Source organism: Anabrus simplex, chromosome 1 (genome assembly GCF_040414725.1).
Source record: "Anabrus simplex isolate iqAnaSimp1 chromosome 1, ASM4041472v1, whole genome shotgun sequence".
Taxonomy (NCBI): Eukaryota; Metazoa; Arthropoda; class Insecta; order Orthoptera; family Tettigoniidae; genus Anabrus; species Anabrus simplex.
The window spans coordinates 865,353,731-865,379,491 of NC_090265.1; the positions used below are offsets into that span (position 1 = coordinate 865,353,731).

At 38.1% G+C, this 25,761-nt stretch overlaps 1 protein-coding gene across 2 annotated transcripts in view; it reads left to right on the forward strand.

The window, feature by feature from the left end:
• The window catches only part of qtc (quick-to-court), a 310,644-nt gene that overhangs the window by 221,461 nt on the left and 63,422 nt on the right, over window positions 1–25,761 (forward strand). For both annotated transcript variants that reach the window (XM_067136479.2, XM_067136480.2), the window contains exon 7: window positions 8,042–8,137. In XM_067136479.2, coding sequence (XP_066992580.2) covers window positions 8,042–8,137 — 96 coding nt within the window. The remainder of the gene's footprint in view (window positions 1–8,041; window positions 8,138–25,761) is intronic.

Below are 25,761 nucleotides of genomic sequence, written 5' to 3' on the forward strand. Positions count from 1 at the left end.
ATCTCACTCTTCAATCTTGTTTCCACTTTACCTCTTTCACTCCTAGCTGTTTCCTTCTTCCCTCTCCCCTGCCATCTTCCAATAACTACCCATATTGATCCACACCAATCATCTTCCTCTTCACTCGCGTCATCCTTCTTCCACTCACTGCTCACACTCCACTCCCGCTGTACCGGCACACTCGACTCAGCATGTCTGCTCTTGATGCCTGACTAGGTAAGACTGTGATCACATCTAATATGAATGGAATTAGTTTTAAATTACGATAGTAGATGGCAGAAGGAAGTGATTAAGAATAGCCAGACGCCTATAGGCAGCTAACCCTATGTAAGAACACATTTAAAATTACCAGAATGCCTAAAGGCGTCAAACTCAATACTCGTGCGAGAGCTGTTGACGCCTTCCTACCAAATCTTAGCTTCCTTTCTCCTTTTAGCTATTTGTACTGTTCCATATGACATCTACTTTGCTTTTCTTTCACTGTAACCTTTGATAAATATGATCACACTCCTCTTTGATGAAGTCCTTAATTTCACACTACAATTCGTCCTGTTTCTGGTGGAGAATATTTAAGGCTTTAAAATGATTTGTAAATGATATTTTAAAACTAGCTGGAATGTTTTCTAGGTTGTATCTTGAGAAATGGTTACCCAAAGGTCTCTGTTTAAGTTTAAGTAATTCATTATCTGATCCACAATCTGCACCTGGCCCAGTTTTTGCTGCTGTAATGGCATTCCTCCATCATCTAGAACCAATAATAAAGTCAGGTGAATAAGCAATGATTTGGCTGCTTAAAACATGTATTGCCAACGAATAGATTGTTGAAATACAGAAGCTAAAAAGCTGTTCTGCTTCATTTTGAATGCATAATCCATATGAACCAACATTTTATCCTTTGCCCATTCCAGTTTTTGCTTCTACTCTCCAGTCAGAAGTAACACATCTTGTCCGTAAGTTGTATCCATTATTGACTGTATTTGATCATTAGGAAAAAAAAAAAAAGGGCGGACAAGAATTAAACACGTCTCGAAAGTGCTCTAAGATGCTTAGTGAATATCGCTGAAGAAGGTGGTTATCTGAAGAAGGAAGCTAAAGAAACCATGCATAAAGCCGTAAGTGACATTAGAAACCTTTTTACAAAACTGCAGTTTGCCCTAGATGATAAATGTCAGTCGAATAAGAATCAACAGAATGAGGTTGGAATAGACAAATCAACGAATACAGAGGGAGAAGATAGTCGACCTACAGAACAAATGGCGGCATCTACCGGCCCAGTGCAGGAAGTTAATGAAACCCAAATACTTTCGACAATGTCTATCGGACAGCAATGTAATCATGACATTCAGGCGACATCTCTCGACCAGACACACAAAGTCTGTGTAGATTCCGAGATGGAAGACATGATTACACAAAATTTAATACAGAGGTTATAAACTATGATAGAAAGTCTCTCGAATAATATAAGACATATGGTCAAAGAAGAAAGTATAAAAATAACTAAGCCAAAATCTATGGCAGAGCAAAAAATTGTCTTGGAACCTATACCTCAAGAAAATCCAAGGAATAACAATGACCTATGGTCAGATATCGCTGCCAAACCCTTCACGTCGAAACTTTGGAATAACAGTAAGAGAAAGATGACCACAATAATCGTGGGCACAAGAAAGTCTGAATATGTGAATAATAATTCCCAAACAGATAAACTGCAAGCCGGAGATCGTAGAGCTTGGTTATATATAGGGAAATTGCACCAAAATACAACTGAAGAAGCGGTTAAAAAGCACATCTCCAACTTACATGTAGCCAACATATTACAATGTGAAGAACTCCAAACTAAAGGCACACTTAAAGCCGCCTTTAAGTGGTGATCCCACTGCAAGACTTACCAAAAGTCAACATAGCAGAAGTGTGGCCAGAGGGAGTCATCGTATGACACTACCGTATTTTTCGTTCCCAAGGAGCAGGAGCCAGACTCGCAGCTCAAGTCTGCTTCTGTGGAATGTGGAAGGACTGAAAAACACACTAGCGCTATCTAACAACGATCCTTTGCACACACAAGACATATTAGTCTTTGTGGAAATAAACGGATTCTATTCACAACATATACCAGCGACGCAAGGACCAAGAGGATGACCAAAACAAGGAATCTCCTGCTTCTTCAAACCAAAAATGGGAAAAGTGCTAAGCACACATCAGGATGAAGACACACTTGTGATAAATTTCGAGAACCTTTCTATAATAGCCATATACCTTGAACCATTAATGCCAACAGAAGACATAATAACAACCATTATGATTGCCTTAAGACAGGCGACACCAGGACGAAACATTATTATAGCTGGAGATCTGAACTGCAGTTTAGACTTTCCAAATCACAGAACAAATGAACTGTTACATATGATGATAGAGGAAGGATTCATCCTGGTCAACCAGGCGGATGAACGAATGTACTTCACACACTCAGGATGTAGTACTATTGACTTAATATTCTATAAAGGACCTAATATTACATTGAATAATTATATAGTATGTTATTCAGCAGATGAGACATCCCTAAAGAAGCATTGCCCGGTCGTGGCCAATTTTTCCATTCCAAATGTGATGAACAGAATTAAAACCACAGAAATCAAAGTCTCACGACAGCTAAGAAACTGCGTATTAAGCCAGAAGAAAGAAGAGTGGGAAGAATTCGATAATCACATAGAGAGAAATGACATTGATTCAGCTGCCATGACTCTGGTAAAAACGATTCAGTCTGCTATGGTATACAATCAAAAGAGAAGAGCTTGCAAATGGTTTGACGCAAAATGTTATTAAAAGAGACAGATTACCCTTCTTGTGCTACATACAGCCAAATCCAGCCATAATTTAGAGGATATAAAATCCTACAGTCGAGAGGCTGACCTTCAAACATTATGAACATCACTTGATCACTTACAACACCGTAACCTAGTACAGTTCCCGCAGTCTTCTTGTTATTCACAAAAGCCACACCATGCTCTTTTATTCTCCTTGTGTTCTGAGTAATATGTTGTGTGTTTTCCTGATTGAAAATGGCCAACTCTAGTTCATCTGAATATTGTGATACCTAGGATATCTGTATTTGTATCTTTTCATTTTCAACAATATCTAATTTACCTTGATTTATACTCTGCACATTCCATGTGCCCACAAACAATTTGTCCTTGCAGCTTCGGATTCTATTTTCCTGAAAGGCAGCATCAGCAGCTGGTTGGAGTGTCATCAGTATCACCAGTACTTTGAAAATTCCTAGGATCATCCGCAGAAGCAAAATAAGTGCCATCCAAACTGAGAGTTCCATCTTCTGGTACTAAACTTCATTGATTTCATGTGTTTCCTCCATCATGCAGTATTCTAGGAAAAATACAGAAGATAATATAGATGTATAGGGAACCTGAAATATTTGTCCCGAATGAGTAAATTTATAATATCAATATAAATTCCTGGTTGCCGGCAATATTGGTATTAAGATATAGAAGTGGTTTGCCATTGCCTTTTCCCATGCAGTGGTTCTTGCCGTTGTAACCCATATGATCGTGCACAATCTCCTTTACCGCTGCTGCCCAGCATAAAAGCCGTAGCCACCCCTAACATGGTGAACAGATGCTGCTTTATGGGTTCAGGTGGCATTTCCTCCACCCAGGGGGACCATCACCCCAGCTAAAGAGACCCATCCACCCATAACCGTTGGTCCCCTTAGGGAGTCGAGTTATTAATGCTGCTCGACACATGGCATTGAGACGCTGCCAGTATGGTCTACTCCATTACCGTAGCAGGATGTCCTGGAGTTCTTTCACATGCCAGTAAATCTACCGACACAGGGCTGACATATCTGAACACCTTCAAACACCACCAGACTGAGCCAAGATCAAACCTGCCAACTTGGGCTCAGAAAGCCAGTGCCTTAGGTGTCTTGGCCACTCAGCTTGGTGTTGTTTATTGCTGAAGCCCTATAGATGTGTGATGTTATTAATGGGATTTTTTTCTTCTAATTTTTAACTGACAAGTGTTCAGGAGCTGGTCTCATGCAGCTGCCAGATCATTAAAATCTTTACTTGTAGCTTCTTACCATATCACCTATTTCGCTAGGAATCATTGCATTACACACTTCTTTTTTTCAATTATCCAAAATTCTCTGTCACAGGGTAGGTACAGCGGAGAAGATGGACTTCGGTACGGTGGGGAGGTGGAAGAGGCAGCCTTGGACTCGGGGATTAATAAGAGTACAATCTGAAGAGGCCAATGGCTTTGGGCAGATGAGGCTCTTTAGGAGGGCTGATGGTCCCTTGGTGGAGGTAATACTACAAAAGTCCATCTAGCAGCATCTGCACTCCATGTTAGGGGTGGACTGAAAGAATCTTGGCAGTAGGTATAAAATGCCTTAGGGTGTGGTGAGACCATCGTGCTAATAGCCTATAAAATTATTGAGAGCGAGTCCCCCAAAAGTAACGTGCAGTTCCTGGTGTTTTCGTCCTGGGGAACTGTGGAAATTGGACAACCAGCAATGAAGATTGCAACCATAAATGTATTGACCCTTAACAGGAGGACAAAAGAACTACTGTAATAGAATAAGTTACATGGAAAAGGAGGACATTGCATTGTTGGGATTGAGTGAAACCAAGTGAAAAGGAAAGGGACAGAAGTGGTTGAGGAAGTGGTTTCAGTTATTTTGGAGTGGAGCTGCAGACTGCAATAATGGTGTAGGTTTTATTGTGAGGGAAGACCTGGTACAGTACATGGAGAAGATCTACCAGGTAAATGACACTATCATGAAAATCAGACTTGGCTTGGAGAGTGGAGTGGAGTGCAAGATTTTATCCAAATTACTTGGAACAAGTGTATGCACCTCAGACAGGCAAAGTCAAAGAGAGTCTAGAGGAGTTCTTGGAGGAACTGGAGAGGTGCATTGAAGATAAAGAAGTAGTGACAATGGGAGACATGAATGCCCATATAGGAACAAACAGGCAAGGGAAAGAAGAAATAATTGGTCCTTTCAGTTACAGAAATATGCAAAAGGAGAATACTACTAGATTTTTGTGAAAGGAATACACGGTTCAGAAAGAACCAAAAGATAACTAGATATGGATGGGGGACAAAGGAGAACAAAAACAATGATTGATCTGATTTTAGTTGAGAGAGAGAAACACAGACAATTGGAAGATGTGACAGCTTTACCAGGAGAACATCTTGTAGGAGACCATAAAATTGTAGTAGCTAAATTATGACATGTTAAAATTATGAAATTAAAAGAGACAAGAGAAAGAAAAATAAAGGTTTGGAAATTAAGGAAAATGAGAACACAAGAGAAGTTCCAAGAATAACTGACAAAACAATTCTTAAAGGAGAGGTTGGCAGTGTTGAAAAGGAATGGGCCAAGTTCAAACAAGGAATGGTGAAATGTGCAGAAGATACATGTGGTAGAGTATCAGGGGAAAAGAAGGAAAAGGAGACGCACTGGTGGAATAACAAAATCTTGGTTGGGGAAGCAAAGTAAACAGGAGAGAAGATACAAAATTTGTAAGGACAGATACAGGACAAATTGTGACACAGAGAGGATAATCCAGTGATGGGAGGAGTATTTTGCTAAATTACTCAATATCAAATTCAAAGAACTGGAGGAACTTGATGAAGAAATGATGGAAGAAAACCAAAATGAAGATATAACAATGTAGGAAATAGAAGGAGCTATAACGAAGGTAAAAAGTGGCAAAGCATCAGGTGTGGATGAGGTGGCTATAGAGATGATTAAGGCAGCAGGGCCAGTATGGTTACATTGTAGATATAGATTATTTCGAGTGATATGGAAGAAAAAAAGAAGTACCAGAAGATTGGAGGAAGGGTTTGATAATCCCAGTATTCAAGAAGGGTGATAAGGAAGAATGTAGCAACTATAGGAAAATCACCCTCATGAAATTCCTTAGAGGAATAATTGGGAAAACATGCAGGAATAAAATCAGAAACATAGAAATCAGAGAGAGAATTGGATTCCCTAAACTGAAAGACAAGATAGAGACCAGTAAGCTGAAATGATGAGAATGGAAGAGGACAGAGTTCCAAAGTGAGTATTTATGGAGAAATTAATGGGAGTAAGACAACAGGCAAGGGCCAGAAAGAGGTGGACAGATATGGTGAAGGAGAGTATAGAGGAGAGAGGAGTAAGGAAGAAATATTGGAGAGAGGAAGGGAGTGGTGGAGAGATAGAAAACTGTAGAGGTCCTCTATTCACAACTTGACCCAGAAGATTGGAAACTGAAAATGAAGAAGATGGCATGTGTAAATGTCCTGAAACTAAACATTTCAAATCTACTGTATTGAACAGATTTTTGCAATTGTATTGTTCAAAACTACTAGAAATATGGGGTTCTTGTTTTGTCAACCATGCTGTTCTTCTTTTGTCTTAAACTGTTATTGCACAAAAACTGTATATGGTTCTTGTGGGTAAACTAGGAACTCAACTAACACATTCAAGAGGCAGGAGGTTACATTATTCACTCCACATCCTGTCAGCTCCTCATCTCACCTGCACATGTAACAGTAACGTGTGTTACCCACATGAAAGGAATAGTTGCAGTTTGACAGTCATCTGGAATAAAATATTTTATGTCAAAGTAGAAGGAAAAAATAACTTACTAGATATCCATGCTTATAGTACAAGTTCGACTTGTGGGCTGTTTTGATACTGAGTTACCATTTTCGAATTGGGCCTTGACTCTTCAGCGTTCCTCAGAGATTATTCCTTGTTTGAAGCAAGGCTCAATTTTTCAGAGCCCATCATTGCTTTTATTTTTTAGGAGGTTACAAGTTGCATGATGAGACAGTACAAGGGCAATGGAATTTCAACTTAAGGAATTCTTTCGTAAACACTTTCTGTAATGCTTTTCTAAATGAATATTCTCATTATCTCCCCTGCACTCCTCCCCTTAACTAGTCCAGATTTGACTGCTCTGTATAATATGTACAGTTCACTTAGAGCCTTAAATATTTATGTCATGAATAATGGCTCTCCTCTGTGGGGAAAAATGCTATGTGGGATTAGTTTAAATCCCTACCTTCAGACATTTATTACAAACGTGTGTACAAGAGATTAGGATTTTCTCCCTTAAAGGCCCTTGTAATTACAGTTGCCCTTTGCATCAAGTAATTGAATTGCTTTGGGGCCTAACATACCTCTGAAAGATTTGAAGGAGACTTGGTTGAGACCACTAGATGAGGTGAAATAAGTACCAGGTATACGGTATATCCTTACTTGCTGACAATTCCTCATAGATTCCTTTGCTTCTTCTGTGAACAGGCATTACACAATTAAAAGCCATGGCAATGTTCTGTTGGAACAGATGGTGACTTTCATTGAAAAATTATAGTGTTCTCACAACATACTGAGCAGTAAAATTCAGCTTTTGAGATCGGCTGGAAAAGAAAAGATGGTCTGAAATTGAACTGAGGGCAAAAATTCAGTTACTGCAGCACTTTTTCTGCGCAGACATCTAGGCGTGATTGCACTGTCTGTTGTATACAAGGTATTCAACATAATATTTGTAACATTTCAAATCCCTTATGATGCTATGGAACTTACGCTGCACATACTTAATTTCTACCAAACTGAGATTTATCTCTGATAGGTATCATACTGGGCTTCCAATTAAATCCCAATCAGATCTTTATATACCTTATACATAAAATTGGCCAACGGCCGTAGCCATGTTGAAACACCGGCTCCCGTGAGATCTCCGAAGTTAAGCAACATTGGGCGTGGTCAGGAGTTGGATGGGTTGCCGCGCGCTGTTGGTGGGGGGTAAGGGAATGGAGGAGCGGAAAGGAACTGGCCACCCTACCGCACGTAAACTCCGGCTCAGGAACACCTCTGCGGAGGTTCGGACCTGCCTTCGGGCAGAATAACCCTTACCTTTACCTACATAAAATTGAGAATTTTGGAAGGATTATATTATCCATTTGTGAGAATGCGTAGACATATTACATGGGTTTTTTATTTATGGTGGAATATTAAAACTGTCCTGTCTAGGTGCTGGAATTTGCAAGTCGTGCACCAGGACGAGTGTCAGTTCCTGAATTGCTACAACAGTTGCAAGTTACAGAACAGGAGCTTGAAAACATTAAGGTGAGTGCTGTCATCCAAATATTCTAATTTAATTTATAGGGAGTTACCAGACTTAATACTGATCCTTTGGTGAGAGATGTTAGAATGCCTAAACGCTAGTTTTATCATATAGCAATTTTGCAGTCAACTAATTTTTAACCATTATTTATGAGTTTGTGCTAGGGTATCAATCATTACAGGTTCAAAATATGATTGCACTCAAGTCTTGTCAGAAACTACTGCTTGTTTACATCCGGTGCTCTGTCACCAGGTATAGTAGAGCACTAAATGTATGTCGGGTCAGTTAGTCGGTCGGTCAATCATTGAGATACAGTGGTTCCTTTCATTCTATGGTAACATCACTAGCCTCTGAACGATTAACACATATTCCATTCTGAATTCGCCCTTTTGTTTTTGCTTTTGTAGCAGTCCCAAACACTTCTCTAATGATCTATTTTGTCCTGTCGATGCAAAAGTCATGCGATGACTATACTCAGTCCATGGACATGCCCGCTGCTTGCCCTGCTGTGATGTACCCATTGCAGTAAACAAGCACTAACGTAGCCTCACCCAAGTGCAATCAAATTTTGAAAAGTAATAGTCACATTTGTCTCTTACCAGAATTCCTTTCTTCTCTCTGAAAGCTACAAAATTAGTTTAAACCAGACAAAATATAAAGATAATTTTGATCCATGAAGTACCATTCTGACTGCTAAGATATTCCTTCTTGGTTTTTCTTTCTCATTTATTTTCCCCATTCACTTTCAGGTGTGACTTTAAGCAACTTTTACAGCCACTTAGTTTAGAAGATATGATGGTTTCAAATTTAAATACAGTAGTTGACTCAACCATTAATTCACAATGTAGCTGCAACATAGTATATAACCACAGGCCATCTCCCAGTGTGCAGGGTTCTTTATGGAACAAAATGTCATAATATCTTATTTTCTTAGAATATCATTTCAGTCCTACTATGTAAATTCTTCCCATCAGTTTCCTTCAGTGTCGGTCATTTGTAAGAACATGTCCTTATTGATTGTATTTATGGTTTAGTGTGTTATTCTTGAATTAGGTATTTGTCTTGTTTCACTACATTTATTTCAGGAACAAGTTGTTAAGTACTTCAGTAACTTGCTAGTTGATTTCTAAAAGTGCCAGTTATTGATCCACAGACAAGACAAATGGACGAGCTCACCTGTTCTTCTTTGTTGTTTTTTCTTATTAGTTATGGAACCTATACTAAGCCACTCATGAATAAGTTAGTGCACATAACGCTTTGTTGGTACTGTAGAACCGGGAAACTGGAATTTTCAAAGGCACCTTTTAACTGGTTTCTTCTTCTTGTGCAAATAACGTCATCATCATCATCATCATCATCATCATCAACGTGCCACTCCAGTTGCCCGGGTGTGGTTAACAAGTCTCCTCCACTTTTTAGTCCTTCCACTTTTCCTGCTCTATTACTTCCGCCACATCTAATCCAGCTTCTCTAATGTCCTTCCAAATCTGGTCCATCCACCTTCTTCTTGGTCTTCCAACTGGACTCTTTCCCTTAACTTCTCTTTCCAATTCCCTTCTTGCTACCCGTTCCTTTCCCATTATTTTAGCATGTCTGATCCATCTCAGTCTTGCTTTCTGTATGTTGTGTACTAACAGTTCTATATTTCGCTCTTCTCTGATTTTAATATTTTGAATTCTATCTCTTCTTGTCTTTTTAACCGATGTTCTTAAAAATTTCATTTCTACTGCTTGGATCTTACTATCTTGTCTCTTGTTAGTTACCAGTGTTTCTAGTCTGTATGTTGCAATTGATATGAAATACTGTTTATATAATGTTAACTTCGTTCTCTTGGGTACTTTGTCATCCCATAAAAGCTCTCTGACTTCATGGTAAAATGTTGTACCTTTACTTAGTCTGTTATTAATTTCTGGGTTGATTTCATTACGTCCATTAATAATGCTACCCAGATATGTAAACTGTTCTACATTCTCTAACCGTTCTCCATCTATGTTCACTTGGCTTATCTTTTTCTCTTTTCCACAGTGCATGACTACAGTTTTCTTTTTACTAATTACCATTCCAAACTTCTTCAGATTTTCATTCCAAATGTCCAGTCTTGTTTGTACTTCCTTTTCTTCCTTTCCCCAAATCACCACATCATCTGCAAATACCAAAGCATTCACTTCATCACTACTGATACTCTGTTTTACATGTTTTATGATTTCATCCATCAATATAATAAACAATAATGGCGACAGTGCATTTCCTTGCTTGAGACCTTTTTTTTTGTATAAAATGTTTCAGAGTCACCACTCCCCACTTGGACACTGCTTTTACTCTCATGATACAACATTTTTATCTTGTTAATTAATGATTTTGGTACATACCTTTTCAGTAGGCATTCCCATACATGTTTTCTCTTAACTGTACCATAAGCCTTTTCCAAATCCAAAAATACGAATATGATTTCCTTGTTCCTTTCCACATGTTTTTCCATTATTGTTCATACTGTAAATATCAAGTCTATTGTTGATCTATTCGGTCTAAAGCCATATTGTTCTTCCTCTAACTGTGTTTCCAATATATCCCTCAGTCTTTTGTCTATGACTTTCTCCATTATTTTTAGCCCATGTGATAATAGAGTTATACCTCCATAATTTTCACATTTCTTCCTATTTCCTTTTTTGAACAGTGGTACAATGCTTCCTTATTGCCAATCTTCAGGTATCCTTTCATCCTTCGATATGGCATTGAGGGCCCTGTATAGCCACTGTAGTCCAATGCTTCCTGCTGCCTTAATCATATCAGCATTGAATTCATCTTTTCTGCTTTCTTTAGCTTTGGTCATTGCTTTCACTGGCCTTTCAAGTTCCAACCATGTTATAGGGTTCTCTTCTTTTTCTCCATCTATTATTTCCATTTTCTTATCTCCTTCTTCCTCTGAGCAGTCATTCTCATTATAAGGTTTTTCAAAATACTTTGCCATCACCTTCTGAAGACCCTTTTCGTCGTGTACTATGGATCCATCTTCCCCCTCTAATGCCTCGATTTTTTTTCTTGATTTATTCTTTTTGATTTTATTACTCTGTATAATAGTTTCTGATTTCCTTGACTATCTTGCTCAATTTTGTTGGTAAACTTTCCCCAACATTTCTCCCTTTTCTTCCTCGATACTCCTCTTTACTTGTAGTTTCAATCTTTTGTATTCCACATGTAAACTTTCTATCTTATTCTCATCCCTCTGATACGTTTTTTGCTTTTCCTTATCCATTTCTTTCTTCACCTTGTTCCTTTCTTTTATTTCTTTATTTTGTCTGTCCACCACCGTGTCTCCTTTCCCTTAATCTTTGCTTTTGTTTTCCCACATACTTCAGTTGCTACTTCCACAAATGTCCGACTTAAATTGTCCCACTTTACTTCCTCATTTTGTATTTCCATGTTAGGCAACTTTTTTTTATACAATCTTGGAATGCCATTCTTTTATCCTTCTCCTCCAATTCCCAAATCCTGATTTTTGGTTTCTTCTTCAATACAATTTTAGGGATTTTTACTTGTTTTTAATTCCACAATCAATAATCTATGATCACCTTCCATACTTTCACTGGGGATTATCTTCGTATTATCTTCGTCTGTTATTATAAAATCGATGAGTGTTCCATACTGTTCATTCCAACTATATCGGCTGATCTTATGGCTATTCCTCTTCATCAACCATATATTCTTTATTATCAGGTTATTTCTGATACAAAAGTCCAACTGTTTCTCTCCATCTTCATTTTTATCGCCACACCCATGTGGGCCAAAAACATTCTCATATCCCATTCTATCAGTTTCCACATGAGCATTCAGATCTCTCATTATCATGATCCCATCTCCGACAATATGTGTTTCCAGTTCATTGAGGAACTCTTCTTTATCTTCTGTGCTACATCCTGTCTGTGGAGCATACACCTGTATTATCTTCAGCAGTTCCTTGTTTACATGTATGTGCATTATTATAATTCTTTCATTTACATACTCAACTTCAGCTATTGGTTCGACATTCTGATTCACTACAAATCCCACTCCATTTCTTTTCTCTTTACTGTTACCCATCCAGTACAAAGTGTACCCATTTCTTAGTTTCTTCACTTTACTTCACTTAATCCCAGGATGTTGAGTTTTCGTCCCTCCATCAGGCCAATCAATTCATTTTCCTTCCCATTTGTTGCTAAAATATTTATTGTTCCAAATCGGGTGTTGTTCTGTAATCTAACACTTGCATGAACATCAGCATTACCATCATACTGTGCAGCTGTAGTCAGAGACTTGTCAATTCCATTTCCATTTTAAAACGCCCATCTGAGGCTTGTATTATAATTGAAAGCAAGTACAAATTTACTTATCTGCTGACCTGCTAAGCCTAACACATCTGAGGATTTTCTTTCGGGGTTTAGTCCCTTTGCCTTTGAAGGTCCCTCTTCTCCACAAGGCTGTGGTTTCCTCTTCTAATTTTCTCCAGAGAGGATGGGTTGCCTCCTCCACCATCTTCACCATTCCGAAGGTCTCTTTCTCCACGTAAGATGCTGTTAAGGTCTTCACCCGTAACCTTGGCATGGGTTCCATGTTATACCCGTGAGACTGGGTCCCTGCCTGAACTTAGGTCTCCTTCACCTTGGCCTACTAATGTGGAGGTTACCCACCCCTGCAAAGTGGGTACGCCAGTCAAGAATTACTCAAGTGAAGGAGAGGGAAGTTGACCCTATCTCCCTTGAGCCAAGTTATTGCTTGTGTATGATGCCACAACCAAATAACACTCGATCAAAAATATTCTCTGCGCTGTAGTGTACTTAACCATCATGATAACTGCCTTACAACACACCTTAAAAGTCCAATTGTTACCAACGAACTGAGCGACACAGCTAGGCATCTGCTGTCTCAGCTGTCAAGCCATATGGCCCTCGCTCAGGGATTCTCACGGCCTGTGAACAGAAGTGTGAAGTCTTTAACTATACTCCTTATATACCGTATTTTCTCGCATAATTAATGCCCTTGCATAATTTCTGCATCCCAATATTATTGTGTCCAGAGTGGAGAAAAAGAAATGTTCACATATTTGATGCACCTGCTTCTTCAAACATCCATCACGCAGCTCCGGATGCGATTCGAAATAAAGATGTCAACTACTCAGGTAGCAGCCTTCCTATTGCAAAACCGCGCATTTCAAATACCAGGCAACGTGCTGTTATCAGCCGGTAGGAAATACCACTACACTAGTTCATTGACAGAATCAGTGCAGAAGTGACTAGTGACGCTCTATTCCAGTCTGGTACAAATGTATTTTACAAGTGTTGGTTAATAGAGCAAACGCCGGAAAAGCCTTCCATCTAATTTTTGATCTGATATGGGACATATGTTTTCCATGATCTCAAAATTGTTTGTTAGTCCACAGTGAGCAAGTATATGAGTAATACTGCTTCATATAAACGCGTGGTGATCAGTTATCAGTGATCAGTTATGCTGAAACATATGGGAATAGGCCAGCGGGCTACAAGTATTCAGTGTCCGAATGCAATGTGCGCTACCGTGGTAACAGAGAAGTGCACGTCAAGAAACCAGCAAGTCTCACTAAGCATTTCGCGGACCAAAAAGCGGCAAGTTTCCAAAAGTAGGGGAGGATCTGCTTAGATATATGATTTTGTTATGCAATGTTGGATATGCCGTTTCTTATGAAATGCTGTATTTTTAAAGGACGAGAAATAGCTGCTGCACATGGAATGAGTGTCTCGAATTTGAAGCTTAGCCAAGGCTCGATGAATCATTTTATGAAGAGAAATGGACTTTCTCTTCGACAGAGAACAACATTATGCCACAAAATGCCAAATGATTTCAGCCAAAAAGTAATTGATTTTCATCACTTTGTGATTGAGAAGCGTAAAGTGAATGAATATTTGTTCTCCCACATAGGAACCACAGGTCAGATGCCAATCAGTTTCCATATGCCACAAAGTCGAACAACTGATAAGAAAGGGAAATCGAGTGTTATTGTACAGGCTACCAGAAGTGAAAAAGAACGATGTACTGCAATGCTTGCTGTAACAATGATGGCAGAAAGATTGCACCTTATGTTGTTCTAAAACTAAAAACAATGCCTAAAGTAAAATTTCTGTGAGGGATCCACGTTCATATGGAAGGAAAAGGGTGGATGGACATGTCACTCGTACAAGATTGGATACGATCGGTTTGGGGAAATATAGCAGGGTCTCTCCTTTGATGTTGGACAGTTTTCTTTTTTTGCCGGTATGTACTTTTATTAGTACATGCTTATTTCTCGTCAGCTCGTAACAGGAAGAATATTTTCCAGTGTCGGTACTTCTAACCCGTGTCCAGCTTTCCTAATTACATAATTGTATTTGACTTTTCAGAAAAAATCTCACGCCAGAATTTTACGCCAAATGACGATTAACCGGACATAAGTTGAGAAAAAGCAGCAAGTTTTTGAGACATACATACATATATTATCATTAAAGACTGTTATGCCTTTCAGCGTCCAGTCCCAGTCTGCAAGCCTCTGTGAATTTACTAAAAGTCGCCAGAATCCTCTATTCGTCGCCACAATCCTCCACAAGTTTTTTATATATTAAATGCAAATGAATTGTAAATAATTTTTTACATTTCTGAATTCCTCGAATAATTTACGCATCCAAAGTTTTTGCTTGTATTTTAGTCAAAAATGTGCGTTAATTACACGAGAAAATATGGTATAATAATGGAATATATCAGTGTTGGAGTACATTAACTGGTCAGACAAGTGATCACTTAGTCTGACGCATAACTGACTGGAATATTTGATGCATAACACCAGAAATAAGTTTCTTTTATAAGCAGAAATGAAGCAATTAATTCATAATTGTTGACATCCATTATGTAATAAATTATATTGACTTCACTATTACTGGTATTTATGTGAACAAATAAATTACATCACTAGAGTGCTTTCAGCTATTTTCAAGCATCTGTCCTCAGCAGTTTACTCCTGGGAACATTATGAGAAAGGCATTTTTGTATGAAGTCATGTAGTGCATGTGATTTCAATTACAGTGAACTCTTGATTATTTGTATGCAGGTTATATAATTAGGGAGTTATTCATGCAACCTAAAATAATAAAATTAAAATGTATAAATAATAAATCAATAAATAAATAAACAAATAAATAAATACATGTACTTGTAGTGTACATTATTTTGTTCTGCTTTTGAACTAGACTTTCTGTAAGTTGAGTATTTTTGAAATGTAGTTTTTATGACCAGCAAATATTACACTGCATGACAATAGAATACTGTAGCCATTGTTATTAGTCTTGCGCCTCTGTGAAAATTTCTGTTGTTAATCAGTCTCTATGGCTTTGGTTTTATCTCATGGCAAAATGTAACAAAAACTGTTCTAACATCAAAGGAAAAAATTAGGCTATATTTTAAAAATGAAAAGAAAAAACCGAGAAGGAAGAGTCGACTGCAGATTATGCAATCGGAGTACAAGCTGTCTACAATTTTATGAAAAGCTGGAGGATTAAGTGCAGGATAGTGATAGTTTTATATTTTCAAAATATAATAGTTTGAAGTATGAAGAGTTAGATGATGTACTTCTACAGTGGTTCAACCACAAAAACATAAGGGGCAAAAGGAGTTATCATCACTGGTACAATGTGTACTGAAAAACACAAGAGTTATTTCTGTTATTACTTATTAACTTATATTATCTGTAGTGTGTATTTTATTTCCTATGTATCTGTTCATTGGGAATATTGGTGGAGAGAAAGGAGAAGGGCTGCTGATGCATAGGAATTTCATTGTTTTGTATTTATGTCCTATGTCAAAGTAATGAAAGCTTACTATAACTGGCACCATAAACCACAACAACTAACACAATGCGAGCAATCTGCTTCATATTACTTGGGTAAAAATGATTAACTTCACTTCATTAAGTTACCTTGGCAGTTGCTGCAGTATGTGTGTCTGGTGAGTAGAGAGAGATTCTTACTGCCTTAAGTTTAAGGCAGTTTAGGGATGGAGGTTTAGGACAAACGAACTTTAAGACACCTTTTGCAGCTACAGGAAGCATTTGTATCCTGGGCTTTCCTAATTCCTTCTCACAAAACTACCAGCATTTGAGCAGTGTTAAACATTTACCAAATTTGATGATGATGATGATGATGATGATGATGATGATGATGATGATGATGATGGTGCTTGTTGTTTAAAGGGGCCTAACATCTATGGTCATCGGCCCCCTAACCAAATTTTGAAACTACGGATTTCTGTTTTATTCCCTTCACCTGTCACATGATAACCATTTGAAAAAAGAGAAAGAAGTCTCTTCTTGCCAAACACACTGATGGTTACAACCCAGCTCTCTCTGGGGGTAAGTAATAGGTGTTGACTCAAACAGATACCACCCAGTCAGAGGTAGACAGATTTTTTAAGGCCTGCAAAAAGGTCTTTTCAACTCTCTCTCTCTGTTGCAGTATGTTGGGATGTAAAAGCTGCCTGGTGATATATTTGGTGCTTACATGATAAAAACAACTAAATTTCAGCCATAGGTTACCCGACTGAGATCCGTCCCTCTGCTGTCTGGTTGAGTTAAAACAGAATGTCGAAGTGGACTTTAGGTCCCCTGAAAGACTTTGCGCCTTTTCTGCATCCAGGGCGGGTCACAAAGAAATCCAGACTAGCTCGCTTAGGTCCAATTTCCAATCAAAGTTTATCTTCTTCTTGTGGATTTGGAGAAAATGCAATGGGTATATTGGCCTACGGATTTTTCATCTTATTGCCAATGCTGATGGATGTCTCTGCTGCACCAACTAACAGTTGTGTCAAAATAATTCCGAAAATATCTTAAATTAACCCTCTACTGCATGAATTATTTTTCGTTTCCGTTTGGTGAAGAGAATTTCAAGCTTTAATGTTCAACATACGCTCAGTGGTTTAGATATATCAGCAATTCTTAACTGGGCCTAATAGCTTAACACTCGTATGTGATGTGGATTGTCATATTGGAATATATATACGATTTTCCACGATTTTACGCTAAGCTTTTAACATTCAAAGACCGAACATTACTGCCTACTGGCCATGGGTACGTATTGCAGGGTGCAAGTATACTTGCACGACCGTAGGTCGGTAATGTCTTTGAGGTTGAGCCAGAGGTACTCCTGAAGCCTGTGGTAATATGATGGGGAGGCCCCACGTAAAATAAACGGTGGTTGGTTCGCATGGATGTTGACGGGCTGGAAGGAGTACCTTTGGCTGTAGGGCTGTTTTGTCTTATGTTATGTAAAAAAAACAAGGCATCACCGGGATATGTGTTTAATTGACTGTACAGTTGAAGGTGTGCCGTAAAACTACCTCTGTCTATAATATTTATCCATTTACACAGGTGAATAGTTATTTGTTGCCTAATGGCAACAGTACGCAGTAGAGGGTTAAGGCTGACTATATGACTATGATGCTTATCGCTAAATTATGAACATAAATGCCAATATCTTTGTTGCATCTATTTATTTAAAATCTAGAACATGAAGAAAAAGAATGAAATATTGTATAGGCTTTTGGGCTTGTGCCGTGTCAAGAAAATAAGGTGAAATTCTTAATGTTTCGCAGGAAACTGTGCTCTGTGTCCTCAGAAGAATTGGAATAATTCTGTAAGGTTCAACTCATGTAAATGAAACCACCACAGTGTCATCCTCCTAAGTACAATAAAGAACAAAACCATAATATGTCCAATTCTGAAAATAAGGTGCAAGTTTTCTGCAAAACGTTAAGAATTTCACCTTATTTTCTTGACATGGCACAAGCCCAAAAGCCTATACAATATCATGTCTATAAGTACAGGCCGTGAAAGCATTAATGGCAACAGAATGAAATATTGTTGAAAATAATTATCTACTTTGAAAATTCATATTAATTAACTTCCTTCATATTATCAAAGATCTTTGATTAGGTTAAAATAATAATTATGTTCAATAGAAAATTGGAATAATTCTGTAAGGTTCAACTCATGTAAATGAAATCACCACAGTGACATCCTCCTAAGTACAATAAAGAACAAAAAACCATAATATGCCCAATTCTGAAAATAAGGTGCAAGACAGCATTCACAAAGAACAGAACTCTTAACTAAATTCAACCCAGAAACAACATCCATCACTTCAACAAGCATAATTTACCTAGCGTTTACAAACTCAAAATGCAGTGAATGCTCCTAATTTTGAATTGGACAAAACATTCAACATTTCAAAATAAGGTTCACAAAACTCACTGGAACATTCAAAAATGACTAAGAATCTGCATCTGACAACCACTTGCTAGATTCCAAACACAAATACACTGACATCAACACAAGCAGGGAAGATCTCCACATCAGCTGTAAAGAACACAACTTGTACACACTCAAATATATTATGTGGGTGAATCCCAAGCCACTTGATCAACAACCTGCAAAGCCAACAAACAAATTCAACATGAACCAGTAGATGGAGGGAGACGGACAGACATAGCAAGACAGACAGGCAAAGAGTGTAGTGGCAGTTGGTGAATCTCAGACAAATACTGATTGCAGTTTGTAGGTACTTTAGACTTCAGTAACCAAGAAAATAAGGTGAAATTCTTCACGTTTCACAGAGAACTTTGCTCTGCATAATCAGAAGAAAATCTCAACTGTCCACGAGAAAGGCTTCTAAAACAATGAGGTTTGAATTTAGACGTTACCCAATAGAAGTGGAAATGGTACATTCATTTGTCACTAGATGGCTCCCCGGACGCAGTACAGCGCTAGCGTTAGAAGCGGAAGCTGATGGAACCATCAGAAAGTCTGAGAGGGTCACATGACATAACAGGTCAATGCACATATGAACCTGTAATGAAACATCTGGCGATGAGGAACGTACCAATTTGGAATACACCGAAACGAAATAGCAATAGTGAAGGGACAGGGAAGGGAACTACCTATGTAAATCCTTAATGGCTGGCAACCAGGTATTACTTAATTGATAGACAGTGTCCCTGTTGAAATTGTTATGATTTCTACGTATTTCCACAGCTTCCCATATACCGGTAATCCTGGACCTGTAGTGTCTAGTGTGAGTAAGAGCTCGAGCATCCTGGAACGTGACATCATGACCCGACGATAGAGCATGCTCAGCTATTGCTGATTTGTCTGGCTGGTTGAGATGAATATTACATTCATGTTCCTTGATACAAGTACCAATGGACTGGCATGTTTGGCCTATGTATACCTTACTGCAAGTATAGGGAATTTCGTATACCCCAGGATATAAAAATGGGGACAATTTGTCCTTGGTTTTACCCAGACTATGAACAGTTTTACTGACAGTGCCAAACACATTTTTTAAATATTGTGTTTGCAGAGGATCTTGGCAATTCGATCTGTGGTGTTATGAATGTAAGGCAGGTAGGCAGTTCCCTTGACTTCTTCCTTCTGTGAGCTTTGCTTGGTCATTTCTCTGTGATGCAGGGCTCTTACCATTACCCTTGAACGTGACTTTGAGTGTGTCCATCTCCACCTGAATATTTGATGGCTCACAAATTTGTCTCGCTCTCTTGGTGAGTGTCATGAGAATGCTGGATCTAGCACAAAAACAAGGCATATATCTTGTAATTTTCCTGCTGTTTTTCTTCCAAAACCATGTGTTGCCCACAATCATTCCATTCCTCTCTCAAAACCCAACTAGTTTCTCTCCATTCTTTTTCCCATATCCGTATGGTCTGATTACTTCTTTCCTTCCTTGTCTTTCATTTCATACCTGCGTATTTGTCTTTTTCTAGTTTCTCCATGAATTCCTCAATATCCTCCTCTTTGCTCCCTGTCTGTAGTGCATACACTTGTATGAAGTCCTTCACTTCATTCCTCATTTCAGTCTAATTTTCATTATCCTGTCGCTGTTGTACTCTACTATATCCACATACTCCTGCAGCTGTTTTGAAATTATCAGGCCCACTTCAATTTTTTCCTCTCAGCTACCGCTGCAGTATAGTGTATATCCTTTCCTTGTCCTTTCCATTTAACTTCGCTCAACCCCTACCATTTCTATAACCTCTTTCACAATAAAATCCACAATTTTTATGCCTTTCCTATCAGGGTCATAAGATTGATTATGCCCACCTTTATGACGTTAGCAACTGGTCACCCATTTTCCACAGTTCCCCAGCACCCAAGGAACTGCGCATCCCTTTCAGAGTATGCCCTAGCCTTTTCCGAGGAAAGTTTGCAAGTACCATATTCACATTTAGGCTTTTATTATGGTGCGGTCTCCACTCCCAGGGGCATTTTATACCAGCTGCCAGGTGTAACTTTGGACTGCTCCTTAAGAGTAGGTGCCTTTCGCAACCACTTCACTGAAGTACAGACATTCCCGACAGGAAAATGTTCTTCCATTTTTATCTGCTGTTGGGACTGCGGCCCTTTGTCACCATCTAAACTGCTGACTATGTTCTCCTTTCTGGTGAATTTATGTATCATTTCCTACACAAAGGCTTCACGTGGCCCCCAAAGGGAGGACTCCTCCGCCTGTAGCCATCGATCGCCTCTTTGGGTGTCAAGTTTGGTAATGGCCATTTGACCCTCAGCCAGACAGTTGTCTGTTCCACTTTCAGCTGCCCTAGCATGTTTTCTTACCAATCCTAGGCCAATTTAATTGAAGATATATGCTAGTATAGACACAACACCTGTGGAATTTACCAAACAGACTTTGCATGCACTAAGTACACAAGGGATGTCAACAAAAATATTCCAGACCCTTTATGTGAAGCAACGACAACTTATTCTGAAGAATTGTGATGTCTTATTTGGTTAAAACTAAATTATTAACCAATTTAATAGAAGGGTACAAATGAATGACAAATTTAGTCATTTATTGAAAGACAGGAACACATAATAATTATGATAAACAAAATGATGAGGAATACCTCCACATCTTCATACACTGAAAAAAAAAAAAAAAAAAAAAAAGGAGGAAAGGAACCCAATGGATCTGCTTTTTTATTATTCCCTCTTCTGATCCCGACCTGTCATTGGTTTATCTTATGGTTCCTATCAGATTACCAACGTGTTCATTTTGATATGCCTCTTGTTCAAAAATGATATGATTTTTTTCTTGTTATCCTTTAGGAATATGAGCATGTTATGTGGGTGTGTTGTTTTTATCTGCATTATTAATAAAGGTACTGATGACTTAACATACTACCAGTAGTTATTAAATATAATATTCATAATAAACATCAACTTATGACTAATCTGGTCTTTAAAAATATAAATCTCTGAATTTTTAATCAATGCATGACTGTGAACCTAATAATGCTATATTAAATTATACTGTAAAGGTTTTCTTAAAATAACCTTGAATATTATTCCATTACATATTACTTCTTTTTAAACTATATAATAGGGTATATCCTCATTTTTCTAACTCATAACCAAGTAAATGTTTTCTTCTTACAATAATTTTAGCTGAAGGCTTTACAATAAAAGAAAACTGCTTAGAAGATGATGTTTCAGATTTGATCTTGCTAACTACAACTATAACATGAGGTGTTAAGTAGACATTCTCAAACTATTCATTTCTTTCCAGCTCAGTCTTATTTCTCATTTTATGAACCTAGTGTGTGTGATACTATTTGTCTCAAAACTTCAGTTGACGCTATTTGGTCTTCCCCATCAGCATGTCTGAACACTATGACATACTTGTTACTAGAATACTGTCTACCACCTAATACAACTCAAGGTTCAAGGTATCTGAATAAATTACTCATTGAAGGTAAAACAACATCTTGGGATTTAATAATCACATCATTTTGACTTGCTTTAGACTTTTCTCTCTGTCTCGTCTAAAACTAAATCACCAATGATCTCTATTTTTGCACAATGCTGATATAAGCATGTAAAGGCTGTTGCTGAAAACATGCTACACTGTGATATCATAGTTGAAGACAATGTCAGTTGTGACACATTACTATAGTAAAGTCTGGCTCCATGACTAAATGGTTAGCGTGCTGGTCTTTGGTCACAGGGGCCCCAGGTTCGATTCCCGGCAGGGTCGGGAATTTTAACCCTCATTGGTTAATTTCGCTGGCACGGGAGCTGCGTGTATGTGTCGTCTTCATCATCATTTCATCCTCACCATGACACGCAGGTCCCTATGGGCGTCAAATCAAAAGACCGGCACCTGGCGAGCCGAACATGTCCTCGGACACTCCCGGCACTAAAAGCCATACGCCATTTCATACTATAGTAAACAAATTCATGAACAGAATTTATTTTAAAAATATAGAAGAATACGCCATTTCATACTATAGTAAACAAATTCATGAACAGAATTTATTTTTAAAATATGGAAGAATAATCCATTTATGTCAGTTTTTACATAAATGAGTTAAAGAGCGAAGCTCTTAAGTGAAACAGTTGTGGCAAGTGTCAGATGTTATTAATGTAGTTGTCTGACTCTGTTTCTCTCCAGAACAAGTTAACTTGTAACTGCTGAGAAAAATAATATAAAACTGTTCTCTTAAGGTTTGAGGTTTCTGTTGGAACTGTTCACTTTCTAGCCTATTATTTATATTGTCGCAAGTATCAGGGTACTTATAAACTAAAATGACTACTCAGAGAGGAAGTGTGTTTCCCTATTGACTAAATTTGTGTGCGTGCATATGAAAAGGGACCACATGTCGGGTATTGAGATAAAGGTACTGTCATGTTCCATAATATGTAACTAATATCATGAATGCCTCCAAAAGAAATTAAGGCCTTAGATTAGCATGTAATGTTAAAACATGAGGTTTCATAACTTTTCAGTAGAACTGTTAATAATCGTTAATCACAGCCAGCTTAAGACAGGAATATCAGTTATTCATGCTGAAGCCTGCATTTTGGATGCCTTTTTTATTTGCCCTTTCACCATTGGTCCTGATGTCCTGCCTCTCCACAGTAGCTGCAGGTGGGTCGAGACTTCTTCTTTGGGGAGAATTTTTCTTGGAGTCGGTGATTTTCTCTTCTGAGCGTTACTTGTTTCTTTAGGCATTACACGTTTTGAGGCATTACACTTTTTGAAGAAGATGATGATGGTGTAATTATTGGCAGAGGAGGAGAAACAGAAGCCGGCTCCATAAGATTTTCACTTAAGGTGGTTGGTGGCAGTATTGTTGGAGCAGGGAAGATGCTACAGCACAACATAGTATATCTTTCTTATCTTCTAATACAAAGGGTCTAAATTTTTTCATGGAGATGCATCTGTCTATCAATCCTAATTCCTTGAGGTTTGATGACTTGCAGAAGGTCACTGAAGTCAGGCGGTAGATGTTCTGGAAGCATGGTGTAGAGTATTTTGTCAGAAACTATGGATTTCTTTGTCAACACTACACCAGGGTGCTCTTTCATATACACTAAGTGATGTATCTGTGTTATTTGTGGAATGTTTTTCATTCCAGCATGGAACTTGTTTTGCCAGTCATAAGTAGGAATTGTTACATTTCCAGATTCTGTGCCAACAACGACAGGAATAATAGAGCTAGAAACGTGACAACTTTTACGGGCGACATTAATTACATCTTCAATAACTTCACTTTCATTTTTCTGGAATAGATTTTATCTGAGAAGTCTATAATATGTTTCAGTGAATTTTAGGTTGAACCCCTTCTTATTTGAATTGTTCCTTTAAATTTTTTAGCCTCTTAGAGCCACAAGCGAATACAAATTGAAAGAATGACTGACATACCTCCTGCCCTCTGAAGTGATAAATTGTGTAAGTTTCTTTCCTGTCATAATTTCTTTTCTCTTAGTAGCTATTGTCATTGGCTGGTTTCATACTAATGCATTCATCGCACACTGAAAAACTGCATCGGTATCGGAAATGTTTGGAGCAGACAGGATGTTTTTGAAACTTATTACCTTTATTAAAAAAGTGCCCAGCTAGGGTTTATTTATCATAAGATAAGATATCCGACCTCCCTATGGGTGGAGGCAGTAGAATAACACCCAGGTATCCTGTGCCTGTCGTAAAAGGTGACTAAAAGAGGCCCCAGGGGCTCTGATCTTTGGAGCATGGGTTGGCGACCACGGGGCCCTTTAGCTGAGTCTTGGCATTGCTTCCACTTACTTGTGCTAGGCTCCTCACTTTCATCTATCCTATCCGACCTCTCCTGGTCAACTCTTGTTCATTTCCGACCCCAACGCTATTAGGTTTGCGAGGGCTAGGGAGTCTTTCATTTTCACGCCCTTCCTTTGGCCGATATCTTCATTTTTCGAAGTGTCGGACCCCTTCCACATTTTCCCTCTGATTAGTATTATATAGAGGATGGTTGCTTAGTTGTACTTCCTCTTAAAACAATAATCACCACCACTAAGATATCCGAGTCAACTTATGCTCGCGCAATTATTTCGTGAACTGTTGACCGAGAAGTGGTCCCTTTTCTTACACACGCACACATTTATTGAAGATTCTATGTACAGAGTACACTAGAGTTTGAGGTTCTACTTCGCACAGTTTGTACTCACTAATTTGACGGACCATACAGTCCTCTGGCACGTCAAACTCCTGCTCATTAACATGGTCCTCACATTGCAGTATCGTCAACAAAGCAGTTTATCTCAGTGACGGGCATTTATTATGTTGGTGCGTCACGATAATCTGAGTTATTGTAATATCTGAACTAGGACCACTATTTGTTATAATTTGAGGGTAGGGTTGGAAAATGTATTATGCGAATAGATGTCTGCCATCGGTCTTGCACTTAAGGAATTATGGATATGGGAAATTCTAGATAAAAACTACCTGCACAAAGCATGACTATCAGAATTTATCAGGGCTGTACAGATTTCAATACTCTTTGAGTCTTGTAATTGAATTACCACACTGCTATGGATCATTGTTCAAATTTTTGTCATTAAGAGCCCCTTAAAGTTTTGGTAAATAATTACTAATAATTAATGATGAACATAAATGTTAGAATATGAGAAAATAAATATTGGGAGGAAGCAACTTTTAAGGACACATTTAATATAAATGAATTTAAATGATCAACTTGCATGCTGTAGCAGTATATGCTTGCTGTTATGCTCGATTCAACTGGAAATTGTGAGCATTGCAAATTATTTTGGAATGTATTGGTGTACTGCACGGTTGTTACTGCTATATTAGACCTTGGTTATTGCAATATAGTTTATCATTGTCTCAAAATTCAGCCACAGTCAATACCGTATTTGATTAAAGATTATATATAAAATAATTAGAATTGAATATGCTATTATAAGAGAAGCTAATTATAAATTTTGTCAAGATTAGATTGTTAGGTTGTTTGAAAGGTTGTGAGCATTATCATAGGTGAGAATGAAAGAAACTTAAGGTATTTAAGTAAAGTGATTGATATCAGTATCCTTCCCCCTTAAGACTTTTGTCTCTATCTTTCTAAGAATTCTAAAATTTCATGTGTAGAAACAACATCAAAAACACTAATTTTCATTCAAAAACTAACATAAGTTAAAGTCCGATCAACATCTGTTCAATATGCTTACAACTTACCACCCAGTCTTGTATAACTCTCTGCAGGTAACAAAAATCACATGCAGTCTTGCCGGGTATTGGTGATTAACAACAAT